Source organism: Gekko japonicus, unplaced genomic scaffold (genome assembly GCF_001447785.1).
Source record: "Gekko japonicus isolate JY-2015 unplaced genomic scaffold, Gekko_japonicus_V1.1 scaffold370, whole genome shotgun sequence".
Classification (NCBI taxonomy): Eukaryota; Metazoa; Chordata; class Lepidosauria; order Squamata; family Gekkonidae; genus Gekko; species Gekko japonicus.
The window spans coordinates 952,318-967,270 of record NW_015174285.1 but is presented as its reverse complement, the minus strand read 5'-3'; the positions used below and the strand labels follow the sequence as shown (position 1 = coordinate 967,270).

At 44.4% G+C, this 14,953-nt stretch overlaps 1 protein-coding gene across 1 annotated transcript in view; it reads right to left on the bottom strand.

The window, feature by feature from the left end:
* Positions 1 to 13,520, bottom strand: part of SCUBE3 (signal peptide, CUB domain, EGF-like 3) — a 186,104-nt gene extending 172,584 nt beyond the window's left edge. Inside the window, exon 1 of the mRNA XM_015423957.1 lies at positions 13,362 to 13,520. Coding sequence (XP_015279443.1) covers positions 13,362 to 13,503 — 142 coding nt within the window. The 5' untranslated portion in view covers positions 13,504 to 13,520. The remainder of the gene's footprint in view (positions 1 to 13,361) is intronic.
* Between the last annotated feature and the right edge of the window lie 1,433 nt (positions 13,521 to 14,953).

Genomic DNA, 14,953 nt, shown 5'->3' with positions numbered 1-14,953 from the left:
GCTCATACATTTTTGTCTCAGCTCAGGAAGGACGGCTCCAGAGCCAACTCATTTATGCAGCAGCCAAATTGCTCGCTCACAACTTTAATGCCTGCAGCTCACAAAGTGCCCAAGAGGCACTTCTCACACTTGACCTTGAGCCCGGCCGTATCGAAGCGGTGCAGCACAGCCCACAAACCTTGTTCCACCAGGTGATCTAGCTCAGCCTCAATCTTAGGCTTCATTGCAAGCGGCGGTAGCCTAGCCTTAATACAGATGGGGCGGACAGCAAGGTCAAGGTCCAGTGAAATGGGGGGCCCAGAAAACTGCCCCAGGGTGCCATCAAAAACTTGGGGAAATTCCGTGCACACCGCGCCAAAATCCAGAGACCGGACGTGGTTGATCCCATTCAAAGACAGTCCCAAAGGCTCGAACCAGGATAGGCCCAACAGACTGGAGCGTCGCCCTTCCACCACTAGCAGGTCTAGGGGCCCGTCAAAGTCTTGGAACTGCACCTGGAACTTGCCCCAGCTCAGTAATGCCACGGGGTTCTTATTGAAATCCTGTAAAGCGAAACTCCGTGGCTTTTGTGGGGGGGGCCCCTCCTGGGGACACAGCATGCTGAGCGTCTCCGCAGAGATAATGGAGAACGATGACCCCGTATCTATCTCCATGCTGCAGGGGGATCCTTCTATGTGAACAGTAACATGCCCTTTGGTGGGGCTATCGGGAGGCAAGTTACATAACACGTGCTGCTGGTGGTCAGCCGAGAGAGTGTGGAGGTCAATGTGCTGGTCCGTTGTGGTCTGGTGTGCTGAGAGTTTCATGCGTTGTCCCTTGGAGCGGCAGACCCTAGAGATGTGCCCCAATTTGTTGCACGTTCTGCAGACGGCGCTCTGGAATCGGCACAACCGGCAGTCATGGTCCTCCCCGCAGCTGGCACACGGAGCCGAAGTAGCCGAAGGCGCCTTGCCGGAGTTGGAGGATGACTGATGTGGGCACTGAGCTGACCAATGGTGGACCTGTAGCACCTCGTCCAAGGTGTCAGAGCCTACAGCAGCTTGTGTGCGGTCGACCGCCTTGGCATTGTGGTCTTGGTGGGCCTTCTCATATGCGGTGGCCTCCCGGATCACCTTATCTAGATCCAGGTCGCCCTGGCTGACCAGTCTCGTCCGGAGCTTAGGCTCCCATAGTCCCAAGAGGAACTGGTTTAGGAGAGCTTCAGCCATGTCTGAAAATGAACACCGGGTGGCGGCCCGATGCAGAGCCGCCAGGAAATCGCAGGCAGTCTCGTCGGGGCCCTGGACTTTTGCAAAAAAGTCCATGCGCTCCACAAACTTCGTGGGTTTGGGAGCCAGGTGGTTAGTCAGCGCCTTGACAAAGGAGGTATAAGACTAGTCTTTGGTCAGCCGGGGTGCTATTAAGTCCTTAAGCAGGAGATGGGCATCCATCCCACAGTGGCGGAGAAGGTACGCCTTCTTCATACCTGGTTACGTTGTTAGGTGTCAGAGCCTACAGCAGCTTGTGTGCGGTCGACCGCCTTGGCATTGTGGTCTTGGTGGGCCTTCTCATATGCGGTGGCCTCCCGGATCACCTTATCTAGATCCAGGTCGCCCTGGCTGACCAGTCTCGTCCGGAGCTTAGGCTCCCATAGTCCCAAGAGGAACTGGTTTAGGAGAGCTTCAGCCATGTCTGAAAATGAACACCGGGTGGCGGCCCGATGCAGAGCCGCCAGGAAATCGCAGGCAGTCTCGTCGGGGCCCTGGACTTTCGCAAAAAAGTCCATGCGCTCCACAAACTTCGTGGGTTTGGGAGCCAGGTGGTTAGTCAGCGCCTTGACAAAGGAGGTATAAGACTAGTCTTTGGTCAGCCGGGGTGCTATTAAGTCCTTAAGCAGGAGATGGGCATCCATCCCACAGTGGCAGAGAAGGTACGCCTTCTTCATACCTGGGTCCGTTACGTTGTGGATTGTGAAGTGGCTCTTGAGGGTCTCCAGCCAAGTTTTCCACTGCGAGGGTTGGGAAATGTCGAAGGCAGGGAGACTCTCTGGTGCGGCAGCCATCTTATGGTTCCAACGTGGAAGCGAATGATAGGAACGGCGGGAACTAGCAAGCATAGAGAAGGAGTGGTGCGGTGCTGCTCTCGTGATCAGCTGTGCTATGCTCGGAGCTGGGAGCGGTGTGATGAGCGGCGCTTTTGAAGATGCACACGATGCCGGCAGCGGTGGCGAGTTCAGCACAGCAACTCAAGGCAATGCCCGGAACGTGGTCTCTGTTCAAGGGGAGATGGATCCCATCCTCGTCGCCAGTATAAATTACGCAGACGGACGAGTGATTTCAGCTTAGCGTACTTTATTAGATCAAGAACAAGCCAAAGTAGCCGGCTCGGAAGCCGGCTTATATCCCCGAAAATCCACCACCCAGAACACACACACCCACTTCCCAATAGGTCCTAAGTAGTGGCCCAGAGTCCCATAGGCTCCCGGCCCAGAGCACACTGGTTGGTGTGGGCTAGGATCTGCATCGTCCTTTGTTTATCGGAGCGAAGCTCGACGCTTGCTCTTGACCGCGTGGTGCCCAAGCTGACCACGCGGTCGGTACTTGATACATTACAGGATCCTTGTGTTAGATTGGCTTTGTGCTTTTTGGGCGAGGATTCAGATGATGACCTGGTGGGTATCAGTTCCACTGATCTGGAAAGTCTTCGGATAGGGTCCAACCTTGGAACCGAGGTACTTGAGGGTAGGCAAGACAGCCAATCTGGGGAACCGATCTCGATACCAAGGGGGGTGCACATTCCACCGGGGCAGGTGACTTAGCTGCCAGGACATTAGAACTCAACAGTGCTTTCTCCCATAAAGCTGCCTTGAAGCAGGAGGCACGATCATTATGGGTTTTAGGGGTGAATTGTTGGCAGATTTTGCTACCTGTGACATTATCTCTTTCACCCAAGCAAATCAAACACAAAGCATGCTCGTTGGTATGGGTCATCTTTGTTCCGCAGGAGGAACACTTTTTAAACAAGGCCTTTAAACAAGAAACATATCTCAGTGAGAAATACCAATAAGTTGAGGAAAAATAATTCACAGAGCAATGCTAAGATCAATCTTCACGAAGCAGAAGTGAAGAAAGAATTGAGGGAAGGGAAGCACCTCCCTCTGGAGCATGTGACCATTTGAGTGGGGAAATGGCCACTAGAACACTCCGGAGGGGAGGGGCTCCTTGGCCCTGTTGCTAGGCTAAAACAATAAGCTATAAAATCTTCCAAGCAGCTGCCCTACGCACGCGCAGTCTCCCAATGTGTGCCTGCATGGAAGAACAACTATGAATTTCAGGTTCTTGTAATCCATGTGTAAACTGGATTTGGTACTGATATTAGTTGTTGTACACAAGCACACAAGGGAAAAATTATCCCACATTACGTTCACACTGACTCTTAAATTCGTTTGGATATAGATCACTTTCCCTTCCATCTATTTTAACTCCTGTGTTTTAAGTTTAAAGCTCTGGTCAATTATTGTAAAAAGAGGGATGGGAACTGGGCAGCTGGTAAAAATATAAAACTAAACAAAAATAATCCATAATGTTCTCCAGTCCAAAAGAACTCCAAGGGTTTTTAAAAGTTAATTTTATTTTTAATTTAATATAACATACATTTACAGGTTTTTTTCCCCTAATATTTGGTGAATGTGACTATGTGTAGCTGTTGGCAGCCTTGCAAAGTTTCCACTTGAGTTAATGCCAAATTAAAGCTTTATAACTTCGGTAGCCTTTTTTACCAGTGCACTAATAACCACCTCAGACACTGTAATACACTGTGGTGCAGCTCAGTAAGGAAGAAGAGGAAAGAGCTTGCTAAGGCAATTTGGATTGCACTTAGGGTGTCTAGTCAAAAGACAACACATTTCTTTGTCTGCAAGATGATGGCCAGGGTTGTCAGAAATACTGAAACTCTTAACTTCATCTCTTCTCCAGAGATTATTTTAAAGAGTCTGGGGACCATTCTTGGGGCATCCCCAAAGAACCTGTCCTGTGGAAGCCAATTTTCTGTAGAATTCAAAATTCTGGATTTATTTTTGAATAACTTCAGGGATGGGGGAGATGTATAGAGATTTGCAGCTAGGAGAAAGCATGAGATGAGTCTGTCAACATAATAATGCCTTCTGGGACATTAATATAATCTGTATTTATGTAATAGCTAGTCCTGAACATTGTGCACCATGTTAACAAGCAACTGTCACATGGATTCTGGTTACACAAGTGTGAATGGATAGTGTCAGCAATGACTCTGGAAATAAGCAATACTGTCCTACCCCATGCCATGCTATAAACGGAATATTACCCCTTGTGGAAGTATGTTCCTTCCTTATGCTGTGCTGGGGTGCACATGTAGCTCTAATGCCATACACAAGTTTTAAAAGCAGCAAAACTACTCCTCCCATCATACCCATGCACATGTCACCTTAGCCAGTCAAAGAACCAATACTTGATTTTTTTAATGTAGTTGTTTCCCTCCCAAACTGCTGCACAACACCAGCACTTAGACAAGCCCTGTAATCCCCACTCAATGTAAATTAGCCTATCCCTTCACATAAATGCTACTTTCTACCTTGCAAACCAGAATGTGGGGACAAGACGGCACCCAACTAGCACTCTGCAGTAACTAGCACAAGGATAAGCACAACAGGTAAGTACTCAATCCAGCAAGAGATACCAATGCATGTAAGCACTGTGGATACACACCTGCATCTCAATGCTCATTGGAACCCTAGTGAACAGCTAGATGTGTCTTGATGCCAGCGGGAATGCCGCCAGTAGATACGCATAACTTGTAGGCAGCAGTTACAGCTAGTTCCAATCTAAAATATTTTTCATTGTCTGGAATGGCCCATGTGACATTGTACTGGGGGAAGGGGAAAAGACAGGAATATATCACCCCACCCATCATCATTTTCAAAAGCTGCTTAAGAAATCTGCTCAAATCTTCCTCTTTTCCTTGCTCCCCTTCCATTTTCCAGCCTCTTTCCTGGTGTCAAATCTCTTCTTAGATTGCCTAGGGACAAGGACTGTCCCTCTTTCATTTCTGCAAGGCAATTTAGCTTTAGTAAATTCCACTTACACTGGCCTAGCATACAGGTAACAGCCATAGTCAAGTGCATGTTCTCTGAGAACCAGAGACAGGATTCAGTGACTATCAGCTAAATTGCCTCCAAAGACAATTTGAGTGGTATGTTTACACAAACATCACTCATAAGCCACACCTAACACATCAATTGGCCTGGAATGGAAAAATGGAGACTCTGAAACAATGAGTTGCCCAAGGCCACTGATACTAACATAGGAATGTTTTCAGATACTACAACTGAAGCCAGTACATAATCTGCTGAGCCATATAATATCCCTGGAAAATGCTCTCCCCAAAGAGTCTTGTCTACAGTCCCACATAGAAACTTCTGTTAAATAAAGAACTGAGGCTTGGTATATTGTGTTGGAACATGCCTTACTCCCTGTTAGGCACATTATGTAAAGGAAAGTAATTATAGTGGATGATTACACTGAAATAGCAGACCTTCTATACATATATCATGAAACAGCATTATACAGTTGGCACATCTTTGAAGTCCACAAAAAATGATGTACATAGTTTCTCCCATTAAAAGGAATCACTGAACTAAATGCACTCTGATTTTCCATTGCTGTAAATAAGTGGAACCATCAAATGTAACTTTCAACTAGGTTTGAACCTCATTAAAACAAAGAACCAAGTGTTACTCTTTTGAGGTCTGCAGAAGACAACACATCTTAGGAAGGGAACATTTGAGAGGTATTTCTAGTGCTGTAGATCTGTGACTGAATGTTGTCACCCACGGCACTATAACTGAGGTTTTGTAATAGTATGCCTTACTTCCTTTTCTTGTTTTTATCTTCTCCCATAAGAACTCCATGAACTTGCACAAATTGTCTGCTTTATAAAAGACAGTGCTTCCCATCTCCTTTTTTCTCATGCACTACCATTTTACACTAGCATGGTTACTTATTAGTACTGAATATTCCTGGCTTGTCCCTCAAAAGCCCCCTTATTAGAATAATGGAAGAACAGGTTAATTACTAAGTAAAGGCTCGTCAAATCTAATGAGGAGAGGCGAAGAAAAATGAAAATGAATTGGGATCCTTGCCCTAACTCTACTTTTTATCCCCTTCCACTGTGTTCTAGATTGCAACCCACTTACTGTGTACCACAGAACTCAGTGTAAGACAGGAGAACACAGGCCAGCCTCTAACTACATTGCCCAGCTTGAGTTCTGCTTCTTGGCTACTCTTCAAACGGGACAAAATTCTGCAGACTAGATAGTTATGTATTAGCAGTGCATTAGGTGCTTGCATTCTCATGTGGATTCATATACACGTCACTGTCATACACAAATCTACGAACAGTCCTTTTGTAAAGAAGTTAAGGGTCTTCGTTTCACTAGGTGGTATTTTTAACTAATTAAAACCATCCTTAAAAGTGTTTCTTTTCAGCTGAAAAAGCAAAGGATGGGGGGAAGTCTATGATGTTTGCTGCATAACTTGAAGACCAGCCAACATACTGAACCTAGTTTAAGATTGTGAAGACAGAGAACACTTTATTTACCATCACCATAAGCTTCTCCTAAGCCTCTCTGGGGACTTATAACTTTAAAAATGAAAGTTAAAATTATTCTGGAATATTTTCCTATGTAGATTACTCCAGTATGACTTCTTATAAATACAATATAACCCCTTACACTTTGGAGGCAGTAATGCACCTCAAGACAGGATGATTCAAGGTGTCTGAATATTTAGGCTTTGCTTTGCTGTTACAAGAAAGACTTTTTACTCCTTCTCCAAGCCCTCTCCCCTCCCCCAGCACCACTTCAAATCTAAGTACAGGCATGTTAGATGTTTTCAATCAAAGTTCTTCTTTGAACTGCTGTATGTTGAAATGTTTATGGTTTTACATTTCATATTTCAGAAGTGCGGGAGACAATCATCCCCTTTGATTTTTGAGCGATAAGCAGGAGGAGAAAGGCAGCAGAAAAAGGGGGAGCGGTTATATGGTGAGAAGGGAGGGGAAGAAGGAGGAGAAAGGCAGCAGAAAAAGGGGGGAGAGGTTATATGGTGAGAAGGGAGGGGAAGAAAGATCATCATGCATCTGCAATCAAGTGAATTATTATTCTTTAAAAATTCCCCTGGTTTAGGCCCTGCAGGTACATTCTGACTTTAAAAGAACCCAGCTCATTATCTCACAAACCCATCAATGCTCTACATCATCTTGCTCCTCATAATCATTCTCCACACTGATGCCTCTAGCGATGTATGGACTCCAGTGGGAGGCTGAGACCTTTTAACTCTATTAAAACATGTTCCATAGGAGTGTTAAAATTTAAACACAGCCGAATTAATTATTTTAAGTACGGGTTAGCAATTTTTTGTAATTCTTCATTTTACCAGTATTAACATTGACTAAATCATCCAAATGCTCATTTTGCTTCACCTATACTACTTTTGGCACAGGGTCTGCATAAGAAGAATCTATATGCTAAAAATAGATTTAAGAGCTACTAGCAGAACACTTTCGTTGTGAAGTCTGAGTCAAAGAGGAAAATCCCATGTAGCGTTCTTAACTGCTTCTGAATACACAGGAGTTGCCATGGAGTTTCTGATCTGAGGAAGGTCTAGAGGAGAATAAGAAATATACACACCACTGAGTCAAATTAGTTGCTACTTTAACACTGGGTACTTTCCCAAGGCAAAGCCAGATTCAGACTACCCCAAAACTGACATCAAAATGATGATCTGGTGGTGGACAAATATGAAAGATCACTCCAGATTTTTATGCAATGAATCATCCACACCCATTGTCACCTTATCACCACATATATAATGCTGAGGAAACATACACAGCAGACTGAGAGAACGGTACTGTCTCTTTAGAAGCCTAGCAAGAATAACTTTATTGTGGACAAAGCTATAGAGGGCAGTAATGAGATAACAGGGCCCTAGAGATGTTTCCTCCTGACTTCCAACTGTTAATATTAAAGGATGACTTCCCTGCTTGTTATTAACAAAACCCAGTTAATAACCAGCACACAGTTTTCAAACTGGGTTACAAATGGTTTACTGGAGAGATTTTTAAAAAGTTAGGTAATACTGGGATGGGCAGATTTCAGATGAGATATCTACTGATAGGGTTGCCAGCCTCCAGGTGGGGCCCAGAGATCTCTCAGAATTACAACTGACCTCCAGAGAAAATGGCTGGTCTGAAAGACCTTCTCTATGGCATTATATCTGGCTAAGGTCCCCCCTCCTCAAACCCTGCTCCACTCCCAAACCTCCAGGAATCTACTGGTCACAATTACTTGCTGTATTACATAACCCATATATGGCAGTATCAGCCTAAGTATATATTTGACATGTCAGTTACTACACATCAGGAATTCCAGCAACAAAAACTGCTAAACAAAGACCCAATCACAGGCAGCTAATTAACGCTCCCATTTTACAGTTGAGGAATACCGAGACTGAGACATGGGATTATTCCTTATCAAGACTGGTTGGCATAACAATGGGGGCCAGCCTCACAGGATGGGAACTTTCTGGAAAGCGAGATGAAAGGGGTAGATTATACTTACCCAGAGAGCTGAGTACTGGACTACAAAGACCCCCTGCAGCCCCAGAGACAGGAGCTTCAGATGGTCTACCATGACTCATGGTAGAATCAACCAGTCATGATCCATCCCCCCACCCTCCTGGAATTACTATATCAACCAGTCCATTTTACAAAAGACAAATTCTGTCTGTCTGTTTGAATCAGTCATTCCCAAATGCCAACAAAAACCTGGTGAATAGATCATGAGTGCATGTTGATAGCAATAACACCAAGTGGCTAAGGAAGTTTCATTTCCAGATCACGCACCGGAATTTGCTGATGGCTCCCAAGATCCAAGCACAGGCAAAAAAACCCTCTTCTGGTAGGTTTAAATGGTAAACAGTCAAAAATAATGAGCCTTACATTGTTTCCCTTCTTCATGTTCTCAAAGCATCTTAAGTGCAAGCTCTGTAGAACATTTACAGTCTCTTTAAAATTAGGCCTCAGGCCTAGAGATCAAATGATTAATCCACTTATTCTGGAACAGTTCCGGTGAGATTTGATTTGAGAACTGCAACCTATCTGAACTGCCCATGTTTGCACATAAAGTCTGCAACAAACATAACTCAGAATTCTGGGTCCATGTACTGTTACAGTGACATAATCATAGCTTAGTCTTCAACCCCTTCTAGAACTGTGAACACAGAAGCACATTCAATCTTCTGAGCATTTAGCCTCCATGTTTATGCAAAGAAAACAACATGTGCTTTCATCTCAACACTTACAGTTCTTTTCTAGCATCTTCAGTCTAGCAATCTTATACACACACACAAAATCAAAGTATTTGGATTTATTTTAATAATATTGCCTGACCTAACGCTGACATAACTTGTTCAGCAGAGACCCAGCCATTCTTGAACAGCCAGCCTGCTCTTGAAAGAGACCAAAAGAAAGATTGAAATAAACCTTTTTTTGCCTTTCAGACTAAGGGGTAATTAATAATATTATTAATGTCAACAAGGAATAGTTCAACATTCTGATTAAGTCAGCAAGTCATGCAAATGTAAGGATTATTTAAACCTCTGACAGCCAGGCCTCTTTCATAGTAACATATAAAGACACTTCCCTCTTTCTTGCAATGGGCGTTTGTGTAGTAGGTGGATGAAAACTGGGCTGGTTTCAAACAGGGCTAGGAAAAGCAGCTCCCACTGCAAAAGCAGCAGCACGCCAAACAGAGATTCCAAGGGACTACATCCACACACCTCGTCCCCAACCACTGCTCTCACCCCTTCTACCCACCTCCTTTTTCCTCACTGCACCAAGACTCTCACTGGGCCTCCTGGGGTCCAGAAACCCCCTCTGCTCCAACAGCTGCGCTACAGCATGCTGAGTAGGGTTTGGTTTTTTTAAAAATTAAAGCCCTGTTGAAGAGCTTAAGAGGTGGAAGAAGTAACAGAGCTCACCATCACCATTTTGAAAGCAGCGCTAAGCTCCACCCACCCCCAGACTGGCTGCTGGAAGAGTGTTCACACAGAGGCTCTGCCTGCTGCTGGCACTGTCTGTTTTCACTTTGCTCAAGCTTAAAAGTAAAAGCCCTGGGAGTCCCACAAGTTATGCTGGGAAAGAGCAGGGCATCATGTGCAAGCTCCCCAATAAAGCAGTGCATGCTGTATTCCACCTGGGGAGGGGGAATTCCCACATAAAAGCTGTCAAGTTCAGCAGCTCACTTTCTTGGAGAGTCAAGTTAAAGAAGGGCTGATGAGTAGTGGCACAGCTTCTCCACTACCGTTCCCTGAAATGGACTATTGTACAATGTCACCATCACTACAGCCACTACGGCTTTCTCTAAATGCTTACCGTCTAAACATACACCAGAAACGTTTTTAAAAGCCACGTACCCTGCTGCTGCAAAGCAGCATAAGTGGCACATAGTGATTTACTCTTGCTAAGGACTGCTATTATTCAGAACAAGTGCAGACCTGTGAAAAAATTTAGCTGTCTGTGTATTTTGCTCCAGCCTTTTGTTCCATTCCTTCTTTTAAAACTATAACTTATCTATAACATCTTTAATTTTAAATAGTAAGTATGGATCTAGGAACAATTTCATAAAAGGGGAAGAGAAGATGCAAACCAAAGAGGGGAAAATGTTACATCCCATTCCGCATGGATCCCTTGCTGGATCAGGAAGTGCAGCTAAATCAGGTGCACATCTAAATGAGCACCTACATGCAGATACAATCTATGCAGACACTGATTTCAAAGGGATGTGCATTCAGATGCATATGGGAATACACATCCAAATGAAACCAGTTCAATGGAGATGGACTGTACCTGATTTTTAACAGTTCCTAATCCCACAAATAATGCATAAACTGAAACCTGCTTCCACATGTAAATCTCCTTGTTTTGACTGGGGTATCTGGTTCCATGAACAGACTCTTGGGACATTCAGGGCAGCATCTCTGCTTGAGCGCCCCCTACAGGCCCAATGCTGCAATGAAGCAATTCCCTTCAGCCTCCCTTCCAACCCTGTCAGCTGGCACCTCCATGCTGAATGGTGCCTGCTGCCAATGTTCAGAGGCAACACAAGGAAGCATATATGTTCCTTCCATCAGCCCCTGATGATTTTAAGAAGTTGGGTGACAGCCAGAGGTCTTTTAAAAACTTTTTTTCCTGCATACACGGGGTAGTGTCCCTGGAAATTCATTCTGACCCTCCCCCTGGACTAGGGTTGTCAGGTCCTCCCTGGGCACCATTGGAGGATGAGGGGGATAGGGTAGCCAGAGGTTGGGAAACTGGAGATTTGAGAGTGGAACCTGGGGAGGACAGGGACCTCGGTAGGATACAATGACACAGAGTCCACCCTCCAAAGCAGTCGTTTTCTCCAGGGAAACTGATCTCTGTATTGTGGAGATGAGCTGTAATTCCAGGAAATCTCCAGGTCCCACCTGCAGGCTGGCATTCCTACCCCTGACCCATTCTGGTATCCAGCAAGTCTGTGCACAAAATTTCCTCTATTAGTTAAGTGGATGTGATATCCTGAAGAGACAGAAATGTCTGTGATTTATTGGTTTAAAATATTGGTTTCATCCTTCTCATGGTGACTTTCTCATTTAAAAATCAGAGATTGCCCCAATGGGGATTTTTCAAAATTTAGCATCCATGTCTACATCTTTCAGTCAACTTTATTTTCACAAATCTCTGTGTGAGTGCACTGCTTTCTACATACAAGTTTCATTCATAATCACACTTTCCAGAAGAACAGAAATAAGGTTAAGTTCAAGCTTTTTTTGTGTGGCTATCGCTTGCCAGTCCCATTAAGAAGCACTCCTGGGTAAGCATAGCAAGCACTGTAAGCAACAGAATTAAGTCCTACTTGATAGGCTGCAGTTTTCAGGTGCTTTGGAATGAAATAACACATCACTATTTTTAGTTAAAATTACCTTTCAGAATGAATAAAACGTCAAGGTTTCCAGCTGAAGCAGTTAAAAACTATTTCCACTGAAATGTCATTTTGGTTCTCCTCCACAGGAAACTGATATAACAAAGAAGTTTCTACATGCTAATTTTCATCAACCAAGGATCTAGCCCAAATCCACACCATACTCCCTCCCCTTCTCTCCCTGAAGGTATCCGTCAAGTCTCTACAGGATGGAATTTTGCTTTGGTATTTTAGCATAATTCTGGCCAGGGCTTCAATGGAATTCAAAACCAAAAGGCCTTAATAAATAAATATTATGATAAGAATATGAAAGCAATGCACGCACCAAAGATAATTGGAAAAGGGCAAAAAAACCTTAGCATTCCTTTCTAAGCTAAAATCACAAAGCTTTACATGATGCTAGGTCCTCTCTTTATAAACTGTGCCAAAAAAAAAAAACTTCTTGTAGTTTTTTAGTCTGACCTCTCTCAATCTTCTTTAAAAAAAACCCAAACACCCACTTTTTAAGAGACAAGACAAGAACTCTGAAATTCCCTCCAAACTTTAGAGGAGAAAGGAAAAGGAAGATACAATCCACAGAGATGAAATGCTGCATTATTTAATATATCTACATGGACTCATTAAAAAAGAAAGTCCCCTGCTTACTCTTGTATTATTGCTGCATGTTATTTCATCTCATCTAGAGTTGACATTACTATTATAGGAAATCAAACCTATAAAGAGAGTGGGAGACCAATCCTAAACAACTCTACTGAGAATTCTATTCAGGTTTGTTCAGTGTGACTTACTCGCAGGAAAGTGTTCTTAGGATTTCATGGTATGTGTTTGCATCTACTAAAAAACTTCTTACTGCAAGATTTATTTCAGTCTGTTTCAGGTAGATGCAAATAAAATGTATGTCCTCCCTAAGAATATATATGTCTGTATCTCAAGCCCCACTTCAATGTCTCAAATAACTTACCATATCCAATAACTATAACCATGAGCAGGTCAGCATTTCTACAGTAATTGTTCCAAATGGATTAATCCCGTAAAGGATGGAGGATCCGGTGTCCAGGTGGAGTCTATGGCTAGCACGTTTCTTATTCAGTGGGAAAAACTTTCCCCATATACACCCTACACCCCTTCCAATACCTGAACAGTAATTCTAAAAGAATTCCTAGCAAACACAACAACTAAACGTTAAGGGAAGATAAAACAAGATTTGCATTCAGAAGTGAGCAATTTTTGTTGGTGCTTGCTGATTTCACAGATTGATGAAGGGTTAAAAACCAAAGGAATGGTCGCTTATATATGGGGGGAGGCGAGAGACCGGGGGGATTATCCTTACCTTGACTAGCTTTAGCCATGGTGTTGCCGGAGTAGAGGAAAAAGAAAAGCATACACAATCCAGTAATCTCCAGGGCCCCCATCGCAATCGGCATGTGTGCAGAAGGGCTTTTCTGATGCTTTAAAACGAGACACCGAAGCATGCAAACTTTCAACACCAAAAGTCTATTTTCTGGCGGTGTATAAAAGCGGCGCTGGAGAAAGAATACTGGAAAAAGGATGGCCAAAAGGGCTCAAGATTCAGTTTGGGTTTCCTGATATTACTAAATGGGAAAGGAGACCCGCGGTATCTTTAGGTGGACTTGATCGCCCTCCCCTCAGCTGCTTCCGCTGATCCTTCTTGCAAAAAGAATTGCAGCCAGCTCCGGTTTTGTCAGAGAGCAATATATTGAGGAGGGGGGAGTGCCTTGGTCTAGTGCTGGGGACCTGTGAAAGGTCCATCAAAGCAACGCCCTTTTTCCCTTTCTTTCTTTCTATTTGGCTTCGGCTGCTCCTTCACTCCCTCCCACCCTCCCCGGCTCTGCTCAGCTCTGCCTGCAGGAATTTACAGTCTGCCACTGGGGGAGTAGGGCCAGTAGCCATGGAGACAGCTTCCCTGGGAGCAAGGAGGTCAGGCAAGAGACCATGTGCAATCAATGGATCAATGCAAACTCCCGTGCGAGCTCCAGACCCAACAAGCACTTTGCAGTCTCTCCCCCCCCTCAACTTTGCCCGGCTAGGGAGGAAAAAGGGGAGGGGCATGAGAAAGAGGATTGTGTTCAGAAAAGAGAATTAAGGGGGAGAAACACCCAGTTTGCAGATGCCATGACCTGCAAACCCCCCCCCTTTTTTTTTTTACTTTTGATGCTTGGTCTGAAGGCAAGAGACGTGCTCTCAGGATCAATGCAAACTCCAGATCAAAGAGCTTCTCTCTCTCCCCTCGGCTGAGCGAAGGGGGATGGGTGGGATTGCGGGGAGGTAGAAATGAAGGGTGGGGGCTCCTCTACAAATTATTAGGAATCTTTGCGACGTTATACTTACGTCTGCTCTCAACCCCTGGCGATTGTTCTAAATTCTCCCCGAAGCAAAATTCATCCTATTGCTGTTCTTGCTCCTAAAGTGACAGCGATTTGTACCCCTGATTATTCAAATTATTTTTAAAGCAACTTTTGCTTGCTTCTTTGTTTGAAGGAACATAGAGATGAGAAATTCATCAGACAATAGAAGTCCAATGTTGCATATCAAAGTCTGGGAAAGCCTGGTGCTTGCTGGCCAAAGAGACCAGGGTTTAAGAATGACAGAGGCCCAACTTTTGAAACTTTTTTTTTTTTGGTCTGCAGCGGCGCTCAGCCTTGCAAGTGTGTGAGGGCACTTATGAGCGTCTGCAGAATGCAGTTCACTCACCAAAGGCACACTGCTCCCACAACGTCTGCGCTCAGAGGGGTGTACTACCTTCCAGTGTAGACCTTAACACACACACACACACACTCCAATTTGTTCTCATCCTGTCTATCCAAATCCATCGTTTGAATGGGACTGAGGTTTTGTATCTTTGTGTTTCAGCATTACATCTGTTGCACAGATAGCAATATGGGTTGTGTGTTTATCTTAAAA